Source organism: Micropterus dolomieu, linkage group LG08 (assembly GCF_021292245.1).
Source record: "Micropterus dolomieu isolate WLL.071019.BEF.003 ecotype Adirondacks linkage group LG08, ASM2129224v1, whole genome shotgun sequence".
Lineage (NCBI taxonomy): Eukaryota > Metazoa > Chordata > Actinopteri > Centrarchiformes > Centrarchidae > Micropterus > Micropterus dolomieu.
The window spans coordinates 17,583,925-17,602,510 of record NC_060157.1 but is presented as its reverse complement, the minus strand read 5'-3'; the positions used below and the strand labels follow the sequence as shown (position 1 = coordinate 17,602,510).

The 18,586-nt window shown below is 40.1% G+C and overlaps 2 protein-coding genes across 2 annotated transcripts; both read left to right on the top strand.

The window, feature by feature from the left end:
* The first annotated feature begins 5,779 nt into the window (after positions 1-5,779).
* hoxc9a (homeobox C9a) lies at positions 5,780-8,320 on the top strand. Its single transcript, XM_046057634.1, has 2 exons — positions 5,780-6,408; positions 7,464-8,320. Exons 1-2 carry the CDS (start codon positions 5,865-5,867, stop codon positions 7,706-7,708), a joined length of 789 nt encoding a protein of 262 aa, XP_045913590.1. The 5' UTR covers positions 5,780-5,864; the 3' UTR covers positions 7,709-8,320.
* A 3,583-nt stretch (positions 8,321-11,903) lies between these two features.
* Positions 11,904-15,579, top strand: hoxc8a (homeobox C8a). Its single transcript, XM_046057534.1, has 2 exons — positions 11,904-12,544; positions 13,978-15,579. The coding sequence occupies exons 1-2, from the start codon at positions 12,109-12,111 to the stop codon at positions 14,286-14,288; spliced, it is 747 nt and encodes a 248-aa protein (XP_045913490.1). The 5' UTR covers positions 11,904-12,108; the 3' UTR covers positions 14,289-15,579.
* The last annotated feature ends 3,007 nt before the right edge of the window (positions 15,580-18,586 follow it).

Below are 18,586 nucleotides of genomic sequence, written 5' to 3'. Positions count from 1 at the left end.
GTTTTAGTCCAAAACGCCGTGCAATCCCAATTTCATATTTAGGCTACTACTGAGATTTAGCCTAACATTAAAATATCTGTGACAGTATATAAAGTAAATAATTCTTACTTTGAAAGTGAATGTTGTCCACAAACTTTACCGTACATGAGCACACTTAGAGGCTTGACAGCAATCATCCCATTAGAAGTAATATTTTGCTAATTGAGACCTTATTTTTTCAGTGAAATTCCTGCAGACATTATTCCTGTGCATTAAATAGTTTGACTCATTAGTTGTTTTTAATTGTTTTACTAAAGTTTGAACTTAAACTTCTTCTCAGCCCGTTAACGAGCTGTAGGTACTTGCATATCTACACAGCTTGATCTAGACTTGATCTAGATTTCCCTAATTTGATCAATTAAGATCCAAGTTTTTAAAACTCGATTTCACAGATAAGAATACTTTTAATTCTTATTTCGATTTATCCTACACTATCCTCACTCTTAAATTATATTCAAGCCCAATGGCACTGAATTATTTGAGTAATGCTGGCATATATGGGCTAATATATTTATGTCGGGAACTATTACAGCACGCCTTCAGTGGGCCACTCACTAACAATCACATGTATGGCCAAACTTTTTTTAAGTCTCGCCTAATCCAGTAATCCATTTGAATGCTAACATTATTGATGAATAATGACCTAATGTTTTTAGCAAAGGTGAAATTAACTAAAGGTGATTATGGAAAGCGAAGTAAGGAACTCATCCTATAGAAACACAATAACGTATCTATAGAACAGTTCTTGTGGCGCAGTCAGCATCTTTCCTGCAAGGGGAGTCCAGTGTTTGTACTGGTCACTATTTCTCCTTGTTTTCTCAGACCCCCCCCCCCCCCCCCCCCCCCGGCGGTAGTGCAACTGGAAGAGACAGTCTGGAATCCAAAGTCACTTTCATTCAGCTCAGTGAATGAGTGTCTCCCTTGGAATGCATCACTGACAAAGACTTTACAGCGCTGGAAACAGCCCCGAGAGCTGCACAGATTCACCCTAAAACCATATACACATAAAGCAATTTATTTTCACTTTGTAGTGGCACACAGGAACTGAAGGCTTTAGACAGCCACTTCCTTGGGACGGCTCAAGATGTGTTACTGCCACTGGCATGATCAGACATGAACCAAATATGCTAACGGGTTTTGCTTCTTTTTCTTTTTTGACATACATCATTTGATTTTTCTTGTGAGATATAGGCTAAGTAAAATTAGCACTTCATATTTGTAAAGCTTTTTTTTTCTAAAGATGAAGTTAGTAGACATTTAATTGAGAAGGAGGAAGGGCATAAACTTGCTTTTTTACAATGGAAGATTTCTTTTTATTTTGAACCGTGTGATATAAACTGTGGCTTTTTTTTATTTTTTATTATTTCAATGTATAAGTGGGAATAAGTTCTATTCGCATTTCGTATTTTGGAACTGAAAATCAACTAAGGTTTATACAAGAGATCATGATCATTATTCTACAGACAAGAAAAATGTTCTCTAGGACCAGAATGCAACATGTGTATCACTGCGGCCTAGTCACCATGAGAATATCCCTCATAACTTGTTATGCTGACAAACAGTGAAATGAAAACTTCTTTTCAAATAGCCGGAAAGGAGAATTTATAATTAAGAGGCGTGTTTGTATTCTATGAAACTGTAATATGCAGCGGTGATCCTGGAGAACAGTGTAATTCAGTGTAAGACGGATCCTTTTTGTGGCCTTTCAGCTGACCACACAGTAACTATTGGTTGTGCGGTGCTTTCTGTTCAGCACACGGCACGGCACATTATAAATAACTTGTGATATTCACTTTGATTGTTCCATGTGCGCGGATAATATGATCCAAATGTTGCCTATAGATAAACCACTGATCTTATCTGCACTGTGTGTGCCTGTTTGATCTGGAGCTTAATGGGGAAATTTACTCTTGCTTATTTGTTGTGACAATTCCTTGTTCTATTCTAATTGCATGTAATATCGCCATTATGGACAGAATAGACAATGTGCCGTCACCCTGTCATCACACAGAAGCCAGCGAATGTGACCGTACGTGTCTCATAAGAGAAAGTCATATTACAACGCGTAGCCTATCCTAAATCGTTCGTTTAGGCCTATTATTCATCCACCCAGCGATGACACAAACTGTTGGTGTTGACGGAAGTAAAGACAAAATACAGACTCCCTCGACAATGAAGATGAATCATCTTTACCTTAACATGCACAAGGGATTATCTGAGCTCTGTCCTATCTGCTTTATGTTTGTAAGGATACAAATAAATAGTCCATTTATGCCATTTATAGGCTACTTTTTGCTGGCCTGAAGATTTGGTCTTTTGTTTAACCTGCAGACAAATTCATGATCGTAATTAAAGCCGCCTTGTTCAATAGTTCTATTTTTCGTTTTACCCTACAAACTATATTTAGACTAAACGTGTCCTGTTTCAGATTAAAGGAGTAGGTCCCTTAAAGAGCTGTTTGCCAATAATTTCAAATTTAACATGAAGCGTCAGCCCACTGCGACAACGCGAATATACACCCAAAATGTGGCTCACTGTAATGCTTTAGTCTGTCAGCGTCCACTTGAAATATATGGGCTCAAGGCTGTACATAAATGCCTTAAATCTAAAACAACACTGTCCACTGTGACCATGCGAACATTAGCCTATGGGTCTATGTTCTGAGTCACGTTGCACAAGTATATCTGTCTAACGCATATTTGTTTTTGTTTTTATGAATGGAAAACATAATCGTGTAATTGAGAAAAGAGCCTGGCTTATATAGAGATTGCTTAGATAATACCATTACTTACAGGCATTGTTGTAACACTGATTAAGTTGATATACGTATTTTGAGATATAGGGTTGTCCCTATCCCTGAATTGTAGATGAAAACAGAAAATAGGCTCCGTTTAATCGTAGAGTAAAACATTCGGAGACAACTTGTGATTTTGGACTATATAATTAAAGTTAATAGTTGACCTGACTTTAGACGAACACAGAGCCCATCTAAAAACAAACCAACAGTTTCATGTCATCTGTCAACTAATTTTGCAGTTATCCATCTATGTCTGTGATTTCTAGTCTTTATTTTCATTTAACCTATTAGTGATTCTTGGATCATAGGCTATATGTTCAAACTGACAAAACACTACGTCTTTGTGTTGCTTATTATAGCAGGCTGTGTAACATGTTAAAGTAGAATTAATATGAAATACGAAAAGGTTTACCGATCCAACAAAGAGGCATTTCTTCGGCGGTGTAATCGCAAGTTGTGTTGAGGAAGAACAGAGAAAAAACAGGCTACATACAATGAACATTTAATGGTGCAACCTGTTTTTATTATAGGACAACAAACATGGGATAGATAAATGGATACACTGCAAAAAAAATTATTTTATTATTTTTATTATTCTCATTAATCGACACAAACAGACACACACTTGCACACACACTTGCACACACACACACACACACACATAAACCCACGAACACAGGCGCACACCCCAAACAGTACAGAGGATTATTCACTGGATTACTCTTGACATAGATACAAGCTATATAAAGTATTTATTTGGCCATATGTTGTGGTAATAAATGGTCACCGCGCGCGTTTCCATTCTGCTTTAATGGCAGCAGCGGAATAAACGGATGTAGACCTTCAACCTACAGAAAACACACAACTTTAAAAGGATCTAATTTAAGACATTTCTGTAAACATTTTTCGGAGGGATATTTGACTCACCACAGACTTGCGCATTCATCAGCACACACCAGGACACCGTTTGGCGTTATGCGGGTTAAGGTCTGACGTCTGGCCTTTTAAATTTCATGGTTGAATCTGACCTCAGCGTCCATGACAAAACATCACACTTTCTAATGCGTGTGCTGTTTACATTTTGTTTTGCGTCATAAAGTCCAAATGTTGGATGTTATATCAGTTAATTTCCAAGTGTAAGAATTAATTTTAACCAAAGTTTAATTTAATCTTGGCTAATACTTAACAGTTTTTATTTTCCCACAGATGCACTATGCACGCGCAATTATCACGTGGAAATTCAGATTTTATTTTGAAATACGTCTTTTTGGTCTGGCATTTCGCATTTGGCTATTGTTGGAACATAGTACGCCCAGTTTAAATTAATTTCAGCCTTGTGAAGTGTGGTTTGTTCGGCTGCACTACTATAATTCCATGTTTGCACATAACGACTGTCAGGTCTGCACGTCATTATAGTTTGCAATGGTCTAATTCAATTAAATTTCTTTCTCAATTTCAAACCACTGGGCCACAGTAAAAGAAAAAAAGATAACATTTTAAACATCAAAACAGCTATTATGCAGATTATCATACACATCACACAAAATAAACATCCTGCAACACAACACACGCCAAAAACAGATAAAACATAGGCTACATGCATCCACGTAAGATTAAAAGTCATCATAATAGCTCTTGTCAGCATCACCGTTTCTCAAACTGTACAAATATAGCCTACTCCTGCACCAAAGTCACCACATCACAGAAATACAGCGTGTGCAGCTTTTAGGATTTACTAATGCATCAGCTGTGTTGTAATCTACCTCATCCACTCTGCACGTGTGCGTTAAACGTTCAATATTTATGTCACAGTTGATCTAATTTGTGTTTCCCTGTGACTTCTTCGGTTACCCCAACTTCATCATATATTAGTGTTGTATTATTTGCTGTGTCGCTGCAACCCTGCAGAAGAGTTCAGGGTTGTTTCTTAACTGACATGCTACACTAGTATATTTCAAAACAGTCAACTCCTACCATTAGATACAACAATATCATTACCCCTGTTATGAAAGCTTTCCTCTAGCCCTTTAACGAACCTTTTTACCTCCTCTGCAGTCTCCCCTTTCCTGTCCTCGGCCTCCCTGTTTGATAGGAATTGTTTCTCTTGCATACAGCGGTGGTGGTTTTATGTTGAGCGAGGAACTCGGATGCAGTCTTATTAACGACACGTTTATGAACAATCAAATGGTCCTCGTTAAAATTTATTGATGGACATAAAAACATGAACGGTCACTAGCCGAATATGGCCCGCAATAGTGGGCTACTTGTCAAGAATCTGAATCCCCTCCTCTGCTATCTCCGCAGATCCCATTTAGGAAATGTTTGGATAGTTGCGTCCTCGTTAAAACAGTGCAAACTTTATTGTTGGTGTATCCTGCATTCAGTGTTTTGATTCCCTCTCTGGTCTGTCTAGTCCGCATGTAGCCACTGAAAGCTTCTCTACCTCTCTCTCTGTGTTTAGAAATAAACAGCCTTACACAGGAAGTTATAAACCCTTCACTTTATAAAACGTGCTGCACGTTTGATAAAGATAAAAGGCGTCCACGATCCAATAAACACTTTAATGCTGTAATACTATCCATTGCAATAACATGGTTCTACGGTAGATTTTGCCAGACAGAGATTGATTACACCATCAAATAGTGCCTTCCTCGGTTTTAGACGTAATGTGCGCAGGTCTGTACTGCGACTAGAGAAAGAGCCGTGATTAGCTCTACAAATACATATTTTCTTCATAAAAGAAACATGGTTGTTGACGTTACCTCTAACACTTCCAAGAAAAAGAGCAAAAGCGCACATGCTTTGATCCGATTTATGTGCACTACTATCCCAGGATAAGTGGCGCATTGATCCACTGTACAATTTTTGTGGGGGTAAATATAATCACGTGTTGGTGAGGCAGCCAATAGCAGCCAGGGAAGCGTTGAGAAATAATTACCTGTCTTGATTGTTCTATGGCTAGATAAAAAAGTACACATACACTCCATATAATAATCGGTTGCATGTAAAAGAGTGGGGAGGCTTCGACATGTCGACCACGGGTCCCATAAGTAATTATTATGTGGACTCCTTGATCAACCATGAAAACGAGGATGTCCTTGCTGCAACTCGGTTTTCGGCTCCCGGTTCGCACCCAGCCGGCCCTCGTTCGACGTCCCTAGTACCGGAGTGTGCTGACTATCCTTCCTGCAGCTTCGCACCCAAGCCACCCGTCTTCTCCACCTCCTGGGCCCCTGTACACTCCCAGTCATCAGTGGTTTACCATCCATACACTCACCAGCCTCACTTAGGCACAGACTCGAGGTATATGCGGTCATGGCTGGAGCCGATATCAGGCGCCGTGCCTTTCCATGGCTATCCCGGGAACAGCAGGCATTATGGGCTGAAGCCCGACGCCTTTCCGGAGCACAGAGCCGGCGAGTGTCTCGGCTCCAGCGGACGGACCTACACGGATTATCTGTACTGCTCATCCACTGACATGCGAGACAAGACGCCGCAGAATATCCCCTCTCCGGAGTCGGAGCTCCTGGCTTCGGGGAAACATAAAGACGAGAAGTCGGAGCTAGATCCTAGTAAGTTCAAGCTCCTACAGTCTTTTCCAACCAGGTGGGAGTTTTGGTTTGGGACTGTGTAAAACTGCTTTTGCTTAGAGGCATTTTAACATCCTGCATGAAGTGGAATTATAAGCGGTTTCACCCTCCATTTTCAGCTCAGCTCTGATCCGCCTGTGCTAGGGGGGAAGCTTTAGGAACTATAAAAGACAAATGCTACTAGGCTAATATTGGGGCTATAAAACCAGACGGGGTTGTAAACATGGACTCAAACCTACAGGAAGACGTTGAATTTGGAAGGGTGTTGCATAATGTTAAAAACATGCAGGTGGTCTTTTAAAGTGAAGAGCCTAACCTATGAATCAATATTCATCAGTTAATGCCTTATGGTGCATTTTTAGATCATGCTTTGACACCGAGCCATTACATACGGTACATCAAGCCCTGTAAGCCGGTCAGCGAGTGTCCTGTTTTTTGTAGGCCCATTATATGAGGAAAAGCCACATTTTGGTTGCATTTGATCCTCACACAGGCTACCTGATTCACCCACATCATAATGAGAAGATGATGTGCACATAGTTAAATATCAAAATGGGTTCTCCTCTCTGGGTCCAAAACAAATTCACATGACTCTTCTAGCTAACTTGAGGAATGTAGGGACATACTCGAGGACTTTCACCACGGACCTGTAAAGGCTTGAACCACGGGCCATTTTATGGGCCAATAAAGTGAATAAGCGCATTGAGTATTTTACGACGGTGTTACTCACAAGTTAAGGGGACAAGGAAGCAAATCAGAGTGGGGTTGGATAGTCTGAGCCCGAGAATTCCTCAAAATGTTTTCTATTAGCTTAGCTTTAATGATAAAAAACCCCCACACATGTGTATGATTTGGCATTGTTTTCCAGCGCCTTCTGATGAGTACGCTACACAGGATTTCTGCCAATCCAGAATCCACATTTTCTTAATGCTTAACATTCTTAACACTTTGTCATTGTCTCAGTCGTGAAAATGCCCCCACAGTGTTGGCCCTTTATATTCTGTCTTCATAATTATAATTGTGGTTTTTATTTGCAGATAACCCCGTGGCAAATTGGATACATGCCCGTTCCACAAGGAAGAAGCGGTGCCCTTACACAAAGTACCAGACTCTCGAACTGGAAAAGGAGTTTTTGTTCAATATGTACCTCACTAGAGACCGCCGATTCGAGGTCGCTAGGGTCCTGAATCTGACCGAGAGGCAGGTCAAAATCTGGTTTCAGAACCGGCGGATGAAGATGAAGAAAATGAACAAAGAAAAGACCGACAGCAAAGAACAATAATGTGGACTGAAGTCAGAAAACACCAATAATAACCACTAGTCACATGGACAGCACAGATGTACCAAAACACACGATGACACCCCCTTCTTCTTCTCCTTATATTTATCACTTTGTTGGATTTTGTATTAACCTTAACTTCGAGATTGTTTGATGCTGATTCTGTTTTGTTTTTTTGTTCCAGTGCACATGTATTTGTGTAGGCTGATAGCGTTAAAGAAAAAGAAAAAAACTTCCAAGGAGATAATTACCACATTCTGCTTTTACTTCGAATTACCTTTATGGTTTTTTTGTAAGAGAAATTATACATAAGTGCAGTTTGGACATGTTAAAACTGTCTGAAGAAAGATAATACTTGAATTCTTTTGAATTTCACAATCCCATAATTTATGATGTGAATGTTTTCTTTCATTTCTTTCTTTAATTTCCTTTATACGTTGTTGTGCAGGTGTAGTATTTTGTACAGAAACAGAACATCTGCGATCGGACTTGTCTGTCTTGTATTTTTGTGATAGTTGTTGTATTTGTGCATCTCTCTCTTTTTTTGACTGTAGCATACGAGTTTAACTATAGAGTGTAGTTATAGACCTCTGCAAATATAAACATAATCACTAAGTGCTTGCATTCTGTATTCATTGTGACTCAATGTGGATATCATGTTTGCGACCAGACGCATTTAGTAATGCGTACATGGCTGCAGATAGGGCCTTACAAACAGAATACCTGTTAATATCAGCCAAACCATCTTGTTGATTTGAAAAACCGCAGGAAACTTGAGTTACCAAATCAGTATTTTCTAAGATGCATGCAAACAGATGGATGTTTTTTAAATAATCATGCCTCCACAATTCGTCTTCATGTTTTGGCCGACGAGCATTCCCCCCAAGTAGGCTACAGCCAGGGCCTAAATGAGCTCTGCGCCTGCAAATAACGGCGATGTCGAAAACTTAATTGTTGTCAGCGCAGTTAAGGCTTTTGCAAGACAACATTGTTTCAGTTTAGCTTCGCTGTGCTTGAAAGTGGCTTCTTAATTAGCCTTCTTTTTGTCTCAGCCGCGTACATTTAGGCTAGGCCTACATGTCTGCGTGCATTTAAGAATAAGTGCCTACACATCAAATAAAACCATAAATAGCCGTGTTTGGTCTATTAGGGGAAAGAAAGTAAATTTCTCAACAAACAATAAGCACCGGTATGGCGGCAAATAATTCATTCTGCCGATGTGTTTACTGTTTTACTAATATGAGTGAGCTACAGCAGTGTAGTTCAATTAAATTGTACACAACATATTCTTATAATAATAAATAAATAAATGAGGCATGTGCTATAATTATTTTATTGGTGAATGCCCTACATATAGCCTTTGTTGAAAATAGGCCTACCCAGACAAATATTTGTGTAGTTTACCAAGAATGTATTCGTTTTTTAAATATTAACCTCTGCTACGAGGTATTGTCCTAAATGAATCAGGCCTACCTTCTAAATAAGCAACCCTGCTTATGTAGGCTGTTGTTTTATTAGTTCGCCAGGCCCGTAGGCGATCGTTGGAGAAGATCTGAGACTACATTTAAACATTTCAGTTTTAAGTGAGAGACAATTTCCCGTGTCTCGCATTTGTTTCCTGAGATAGGCCTAAATTGCCTTTTTGTGGTGGTAAACAATACGGACAGGATGCTGCAATTTCAAAGCCCAATCCAATGCATTTCCGCTCTGCTTGGGCAAAAAATGCCAGTTTTACAGCCCCTGTTGGAGCTCGGCTGTTTGTCTCAAATGCAGACGAACAAAGCAAACTCGACTAACTGGCTAGACGTCTGGGCTAAATTACTTTATGGTTTTAATGGACGGTGGTGGTGGACTCGTTCAAAGGAGAGTCATGCGCACCATTCGGGGGACTTTTTCCTGCCGCAACCCCCCCGCACTTCATCGCAGGAGTGGTCTATTAGCTTACAATTAGATGGGAAACCGTCAATGGTTATTATGCATAAATATGAGTGCTACAGAGCACTGTTAAGTCTTAGATAAGAGCATGTAGCGGCCATGACAGAAAAAGATACAGCACAAGTATTTGAAGCCTGCTGTAAAACAGAGGAGACTGAAGGTATGTCGTTACAGATCTGGTGGCAAACAGCTTATTTAAGGAAAAGGACGGGGTACATACAAGGTTTGGACAAATGGGGAGACTCATTCTGGATACATCAAAGTTACTTCTGATTGGTGAATTCCTTCATGTTAAGGACACATCTCAGCACTAGATGACGCTGTTGGTCCATGTTTTGAGCAGGATCTGTGTGTTGAAGGGCTTTTTTTAACAGCTCTGTGGCTTGGCTGAAAAATGAAGAGTAGCCTATCGATGACAAAATGACAGATATGGTCAACCACCGCATTTTGTGTAATAGACCACAGAGCAGCGCTCCTGAATGTAGCGAACTGGTTGTTATGTTGGGCACGGAATGTGTTCATATACAGGATTTTCCTTTTTTATTGTAATGTATTATGTTTTATATTAAGTCTACTTCTGTCTTATAGGTACATTTTAATTTTTGTTTTTGACACTTTTAGGTTAAAAAAAAATCTCTAATGGCCGTGACATTATGACTTAATTTGGTCATTTTTGATTGCTAACCATTTTGTGCCCTGCATTAAAATTAGGATCGTTGTCTTCAGACAGGTTTAAGTTTTGACAGAGGGCAACGGTGTCTGCATTTAGATGGGATTATACGGCATTGTATGTTTGGATTCTGTGTCTGTTGATTTATTTTTTTAGGGAGTCTATTAAAGAGCACACCTCCATTAAAATACTTAAAAGTAGAAAAACAAAACAGACAAAAAACCTGAATTAATTAACAGCCAGAAACAATATTTGAATATATAAACTCCTTTAATAACAGTTCATAAACAATCAACATTGACAGCACAAACAGCAACGACAACATACATAAAACTAACACCATGCAACAAGAAAAATACTACTACTACTACTAAAAATAATAATAATAATAATAATAATAATTATTATTATTTCATTGTCACTCCAGTTTGTAAAAAAAAAAAAAAAAATCTGCTTCCTGCTCATTTATATCCTTAATATTTTACGTCTGTACCAGCAGTTGAAAGTCCCCAAGATGTGAGCAACAATGATTGGCAATCTGCATATTTATAGAGTGTGAACGGTCTATAAATTCGCCCTGTGCGCCTTTCATATTTTACGATGATGTGTATAAAACGTCAGTTACCCCACAAAACCCACACTGGCATATTTGGAGAGAGAGCCCACACGACTATTGAGCTGGGGATTGTGCGCGCGCTTATTGTAGCTAAACATCCAATGTAAAATTTTATGAACTCCTCCATGAGAGAGATTTACTGCTTATCCTCGTCGGTTTTACGGGGTCAGTAAGTGGCACCTAGTATTCACAGGTCGTGTTTATATTTGCGTGTGTCGGTGTTTTACAGCGCGCGGTGCAAGTGTAGCCCTGGCCTGTGTACTCGATTACACACAGGGAGATGTTTTGTCTCATTCTCATACATTATTGTACTTCGATTTTAAAGCTTTTGCTTTTATAGTATTGTTTTATTTAACATTTTGGTTGCCATGAATTGATCTGATGCCATGTTGACCTCCTGGAGCCCATAAAAGGTCAACTGTTTTCTAGAAATTAGTATATGACGTGCATGTGAGGGAAAACCCCAGCTCATAACAGCTTTATGTGTTTATAAAGAGGAAACCTTTCCTGCTTTATACACCTTATAACCTGCACGCAAAGACAACAAGCTAAACTATAAATTCAGGCTATAGTGAAAATGTAACATGTGTCTTTATGTTTAACCATCCCACAACTCCATTGATCAGCTTGTAACAACGCTTTTGTGATAAACATAACATTGATCATATTTAAAGCCACTTGGGTTGTTGGTTATGATTAGTGCAGCTCCTCTCAAGGTGGATATACGTAGGGCCTACGTCTGACCGGTCGTAGAAAGATGAAGGGGTGGGGGGTGGAGGAGGGTGGGGGACGCGCTTGTGGTGGGGGTGGTTGGGTGGGAAGCTTTAAAAAAAAAAAAAAAGGAAAAAGAAAGAAAAGAGCAGCGTCTGTGACTGTGCCGGTCGAGCAAGCCAGCTTTAACCGTAGCTAACGCACATCCAAAAGCACATGCCATGAGCCGGGTTTGAGCCTGCAAAACCTGGGGGGGAAAAACACACTCACGACTGCGAGAGAAACCTGATGAGAGGAAAGGCTCAGAGAGAGTGAGCTGCCGTAGATTGTCCAAAGGGGCAGCGTTTCTCCTAGTTCCGGTTTGTCTGCCTGTGTGCGCTGTGCGAGTTGGGACCCTAAACAAAAGGCTGCCATCATCCTAAAGGAGATATTCTGCTGCGAGAGAGCCCGTCTGCTTGATGCTAACTAAACATGAGCTCCTATTTTGTTAACCCTCTTTTTTCTAAGTACAAAGGCGGCGAGTCACTGGAGCCAACTTACTACGACTGCAGGTTTCCACAAAGCGTCGCCCGCAGCCACACGCTGGTTTACGGACCCGGAGCAGCCGCACCGGGCTTTCAGCACCCGTCCCATCATGTGCAGGACTTTTTCCACCACGGGACCACAGGGATCTCCAACCCCGGATACCAGCAAAACCCCTGCGCTTTGGCTTGCCACGGAGACGCAACGAAATTTTATGGATATGAAGCCCTTCCGAGGCAAACGCTTTATGGTACCCAGCAAGACGCAAGCCTAGCGCAATACCCAGACTGTAAATCGTCGAGCAGCTCTAACCCCGGAGAAGGACAAGGCCACTTAAATCAAAACTCCTCTCCCAGTCTTATGTTTCCTTGGATGAGACCCCACGGTCAGAATCATACGATTATTTCCTATTCTTTTTATGTTACTTTATGCGCGCGCGCGCGTGTGTGTGTTCGTGTGTGTGCACCCATCAATGTTTGTGTCTGCTTGTGTGCATGTGTGCTAAATGTGCCTCAGTATACATGAGTGTGTCTCTTAACTATAAAATGAAATAAGTCAGGGAACATGATGGGGCACATACAACCTGTACTGCAGGCTGCTGTTGCTCTGCAGCACATGTCCATACAGGGCTGAATTGTTGCTTTCAAAAGTGCCTTTAAACACAGAAATTGCTGATCACAGCTCATGACACCAGCTCTTTGAAGTCAGTTATCGTAGATATTTCACGAACTCTAAATGCACCGTTGGGGGAAAGGATGAGTAAGTTTAGGATATTGTGGTGCCACACAGACACACACACACACACACACACACACACACACACACCAGTAGCTTGCAGAGTGACAGGAGGGTTAGCTGAAACACAACATTCCCCGATTATCCAGAATCCAGGTTTTAGAGGTTTGGGGGTAATTTGACCCACAGGCCCAATGTGCTCAGACTCATAGATCCATAATCATAAGGGTTTTGTAGATATTATCTCCTCCATTCATAGATCATTCTGTTCAGGCTATCAGGCTACATTAACTCCACACAGGTGTAAGCTTCTTTTTTATCTACTCAGAGAGAGATTTCTCATTTGCCTATGCCCATCTGTTGTTACAGTGCAGCTTTATCCCATCTCATATTTTCCCCTTCTCTACTTATTTTCCTCATGTGTGTGTCTCTCCCTGTGTGCACGTGTATGTGTGTGACTGAAAATCTCCAACAGGCTTGTATAGGCCCTGTAGCCAGTGAGGAAACCAGCACTAATTTCTGTAAACTTGCTTAATATCAAAATCTAAAATAGAATATATGCATTTCTGTTTGTAGCTGTTTGGCATCAATAAACGGATGGGAATTCAGTCCAAATTAAAACAATATATAAATTAATCACTGATAGCATGCTCTTTCCCCCCATATAAATATAGTATCTTCTCATACTCACCCAATAACTCTCCAGTGAAGTGGGTGCACAAGTCGTATCAGACAGCTCATCACTCCTGCAGACAGAACTGTAAATGGTAGCCTACACACATAGCCTAAGTGAAAAATACAATCACTGATTACGTCCACACGCCATATAAGCTCTGTAATTACTGTTAATGGAAAATCAAATGTAGTTTAAATAAGGGATTTCCCCGCTCATTGTGAGTGAAGGTGAATTGGAAAGGGGTGAAAGCTAACTTAAGGAGCTGAAGGATTAGTGTTCATGCTAATGGGGGGGGGGGGGGGGGGGGGGGGGGGGAAATGCAGAATTAATTAAAAGTCATCTGAATGCTTGTCTTTATGAGGATACCGTGGCTAGTCCAGCTAACCTCTGGCTTTATTTCATTCAAGCCCCAGGAAGACGGAATGGGAGGCAAACTTACAGTCGCTACCAAACTCTTGAACTGGAGAAGGAGTTTCTCTTCAACCCTTACCTGACCCGCAAGAGAAGGATCGAGGTGTCGCACGCCCTGAGCCTCACCGAGCGGCAGGTGAAGATTTGGTTTCAGAACAGGAGGATGAAGTGGAAAAAAGAGAACAACAAAGACAAGTTTCCGGGTCAGAGAGGAGAGGCTGAAGCCGAGGAAGAGGGCAACGAGGACGGTGAAGGGGAAGAGGCAGAAGAGAAAGAAGCGGAAGAGAAAGAAGAGACCAAGGAGTGATTTTATGGTCCTTTTTATGGTTATATGGCTGAAAAAGCGAAAAAAGAGAGGTCCCATAAACAGATGAAGAGTCACAAGGAGGCAGAGAGCGTCAACTTTATGACCACCCTTTCATTTTGTCAATAGGGAACAGGAATCCCTCCAGTGTTGCTGTCATAAATAGACAAAATTCTCCCTTCTCGCGATTATCCTAACATGATTCGCATTGCCTTTTGGGTTTTTCTTAGAAGCTACACACGCTTGTAGCACATTTCCCCTGCAAACAAAAAAAGAAGGAAAGGTTAAATTAAAAAGCATGTTAGATGGAAAATGGCTTAGCTTTTTTTTTTTTTTTTTTTTTTTTTTTAACAAATTTGCTTTTAATAATAACTTATCAGAAGCGTAGCCAAAATAAGATCAAAACATGCCCAACGCCGACCTGTGTTGTAAATAGATTATAATCTACATTTAAAAAGAACATGGGCGTCATTTCAGAGTAGCCTTTCCGAAATTGTAAGAGACAAAAATGTAGGCTTATAACTTAGTAGTGCGTGTTCAGACATCATCGCAGCATTGGCTAACGGCCCATGTATAAAACACACGTTTTATTATTCTAACTGTTACTGTTACTGTTTTACTCGTTTTCATGTGAATGGCCTAGACAAAGATAGCCATTAGCTCCTCAGACATCTTTTTTCTAGGATTACCAGGGAAATGCAATCGTTTGAAATCCTTTGATGCTACCTAAACCTGGGGAAATTGCAATAGAGATTTCTGAATATAGAGATTTCATATGGTTTTAATTTGAAAGTGTTCTATATCAACCTTATATGATTAAGTTATGTATGTAGCATTTACCCAATATACAAATATACACTTGTTGAAGACAATTTGTGAGTCTTGGGAAGACAATTAGCTCCAAGCCAAGCAAACAAATTTTGAGATTGTACCACGGCACTACCTAAACTCAGAGCCTTGCCTTTGCTGAATTTACATTCCTCACATGTGGCATCGCTCTGATTTGATTGCAAGCTGTTTCCCCAACAACTAAAACTGCCTATGACGCACATTTACTGTGTAAGATAATACCTGCTACAATTACAACGATTTTAAAGTAAAGGGACGTTTTATTTTAATGTGCTGGTGACATAGCGTAGTTGTTTTGCACTGAATATAATCTTTATGTACGTCTTGTTATATATTGATGTTAACAATATGCTCGTTTCCTGGTGTTTCTCCTGTGAAAGACGGAGTTGTATGTCCCCGCCATTGTTGATGTAAAATCACAAATAAACAAGATGGTTCACAATGATTTCTGTTTTTTTTTTTATTGATATTACAGCCTTGGTTACTGAAATTACCCCTCTCCCTCTGCCCCCACACACGCTCATAAAAACGAGGCTCATACATATGTGAACTGAAAAGCTATGTCTAGTACATTCATCCTGCTGTTACCTCCTGTGCCACTTTACTGCTTTGCACTCTAAAGAGATATACACTTCGGGAGAAACGTTCAGAGCACAATATGACACCCAGTTTTCATGTCGGAACATCCAGAAGAAATTTGACGCATATAACCAAAAACAACTCAATGAGGAAATGGCTAAACTTGATGTTGATGTTTCGATGATGCTTTGATTTTCAGCCCATAGGCTATGCGCCTAAAACATTTTCTGGCGGCGGCAGGAGGGAAGGGAAGGCGCAGGCATACTGAATAGTCTCTTGACTAAAGTTTGCCTAATTTAAACTTGTTAGATTAACAAACAAAAAATCGCCAGCCCTGCATTTGCAGAGTATCCCTTTACCTTTTAAGGAGATGTTGCGAATCCCATTCACAGCATGCGTAATCTCCAACGCCTGTTGTATTTGATTCATCCTCTTAATAAGAAACTTCCTCTCTTCAGGGAGGACACGGAGCTTTTCTTAATGAATCTTGGGATGAATAATGGCTGTTTGAGATGAGATGGAACAAACATCTGGTGATGATGATAATAATCAGACTAAATAATGGCAAAGCATGAGGGAGGCTTTATCTGTCTATACAATGAAAGGTGTTGGGGTGAAACTTGGTGTCCAGACTAAACCTGCGGAACGCAGAGTGTTGAAATCAAAGCTAATAGGAGGCCGAGTGCAGGTAACACCTTGTGTCTCTTCTCCCGTCCAGCTGCTGTTTTTATGATGATGGTTTAGAATAAATGGAGGATATGAGCAGTCAACATAAAACCTGGGTTAGGCTATCGTTGAAGTAGCATAAATATTAGGCTCCAATGTGTCCCAACCGGTGCAGCAGTGTAGGTCATTTGAAGTGTTAGATAAAATACCAGTACTTGTTTCATTACATGAATTGAAATCTGAGCCTTGTTTTTCACAACATGTAATTTGACCTCCTACTGTTCACAACAGAATTTCACCCGCATTTCACTAATTTGAGGGCCAATGACACACTGTGTTTCCGCCGTTTTCTTTACATGCTTTTATTTATTTGTTTTTTTTTTACAACTTTAATATATTATTAGAACTGCATCTCAAGCCGTCAACAGTGCCGCCTCTCCGTGTAGGTGTTTCAGTGTCGTGCAGCTAAATTATTCAAAACTCCTGGTGCGTCTAGCCATGTCTGCTTTTTGTTATGGACTATTTGAATGAGCTGAAGTGATCCATTCGATGTGTACATGAAAACAGTGATGATGCAAATAGGGCCTACCTCACCGTGGAGACTACTGTAAGGTGTGAGTGTTAGGAGACTGTTATTTCTCACTGGAATATTATTTGGTTGCAAGCTTGTCTTTTACTTTGACTCAAAATGTTTAATTGTTTTTTTAAGCTTGAAGGTAGATTGTGGGGGTTAATAGGGCCTAAACGGAATCATGTGTTTTTTACACAGAAAAACTGTTCTTCAATAAATAGTTTTGTATTAATAATTGTTTTATTTTTTATTTTTCAGTAAAATGAACTTGTAAAGAGAGCAACATGTATTGATGGGTATTAGCTGAATATTGTAGCCTAACGAGTAAAATCGAAACAAAAGCATACAGGCTTTTCATTGAATCTGCGTTTTTTATTTTTTATTTTTTTTAAAAAGCAGATTAGTCTGCATTGCTAACTGCTTTTTTAATCGCCAGTTTTTTCCCTTAATGTAAATCCAGGCTGATACCACTTGCGGATCTTCAGTTTAGGGCTTTTCCCTCCGTAATTGTGTCTTATAGTTTTCTGAGTGAAACAGTGTTGCCTTAAAGCGCAGTCTTTTCATCCAGGGTGTTTATTTCTCTATTTGCTTGCGTGAAGTCGGATGTGTCCCCAAGTCGCAGCTATTCTGCACCACGGATGGGCTCTTTGTGTGTGTGTGTGTGTGTACCTTTTACAGAGGGGTTGACATTACCAATAAAGTTTAGTGTACCTGCTGTAAACTTTATTGGCGGTGTAAAGGCACGGCTGGGATGTGTCTGCATCTTTAGTCTCAGTGTGAGGCTCAGTGTGGAGATCATGGCCTGCAAGGACAAGATGCACCGCTCATCCAAGTATGTAACTGAAATTTCTTTAATTATTTGGGTGTAGGAAATTGATTTTATACGTTACTGAGATGCGTGTCATATTTTTTTTTAAAGCTAGAGGCCTTTGCTCTAGTGGGATTTACGAGATAAAACCTGCGTGTTAGGCTAAAGTTAAATTATCTCTCCGCTATTGTTCTCTTCATCTTGAAATCCTCTTACTCGTATATTATTTAGATGTATTTCGATGCAGTATATATTTGTTGAAGGCCAGGACATTTTCTTCTAAAAGTCATGGGCGCCTCATGTTCCCCTTATTTCTAAGATTTAAAATTGATGTCCGTATTTTGAAAGGCGTCATTTTTTTTCTTTCTCTGTGTGTGATACTCATAGATCCTGTTGAAAGTTTGAACCAGATTTACAGTGCATGTTGGTTCCTTGGATTTCTGCTGTGGTGTGTGTGTGTGTGTGTGTGTGTGTGTGTGTGTGTGTGTGTGTGTGTGTTCATCCTCAAACTCAATCTTACCTGCCTTTCAAGTTAAAAAAAAATACACCTTGTAACCAATTAGTTAAATTCGACATATTTTTCTTATTGTGCATGCACCTGGACCATCTAGTTGATGTTGGGTGTGAATAGTGAAACCTGATATCTGCCATATCATAATCCATCCATATCATATAATGTCATATAATCCATCCTGAGAATCAGTCGGTGAGAAAGCGGCCCTAAAATGGAAGCAAAGCTTAGCTTAATTAAGCTTTAATTAGAAACCTCTTTCTCTCTCTCCATATCTCACTATGCCTCTCTACCTCTTTTCCTGTCTCCCCTCCTTC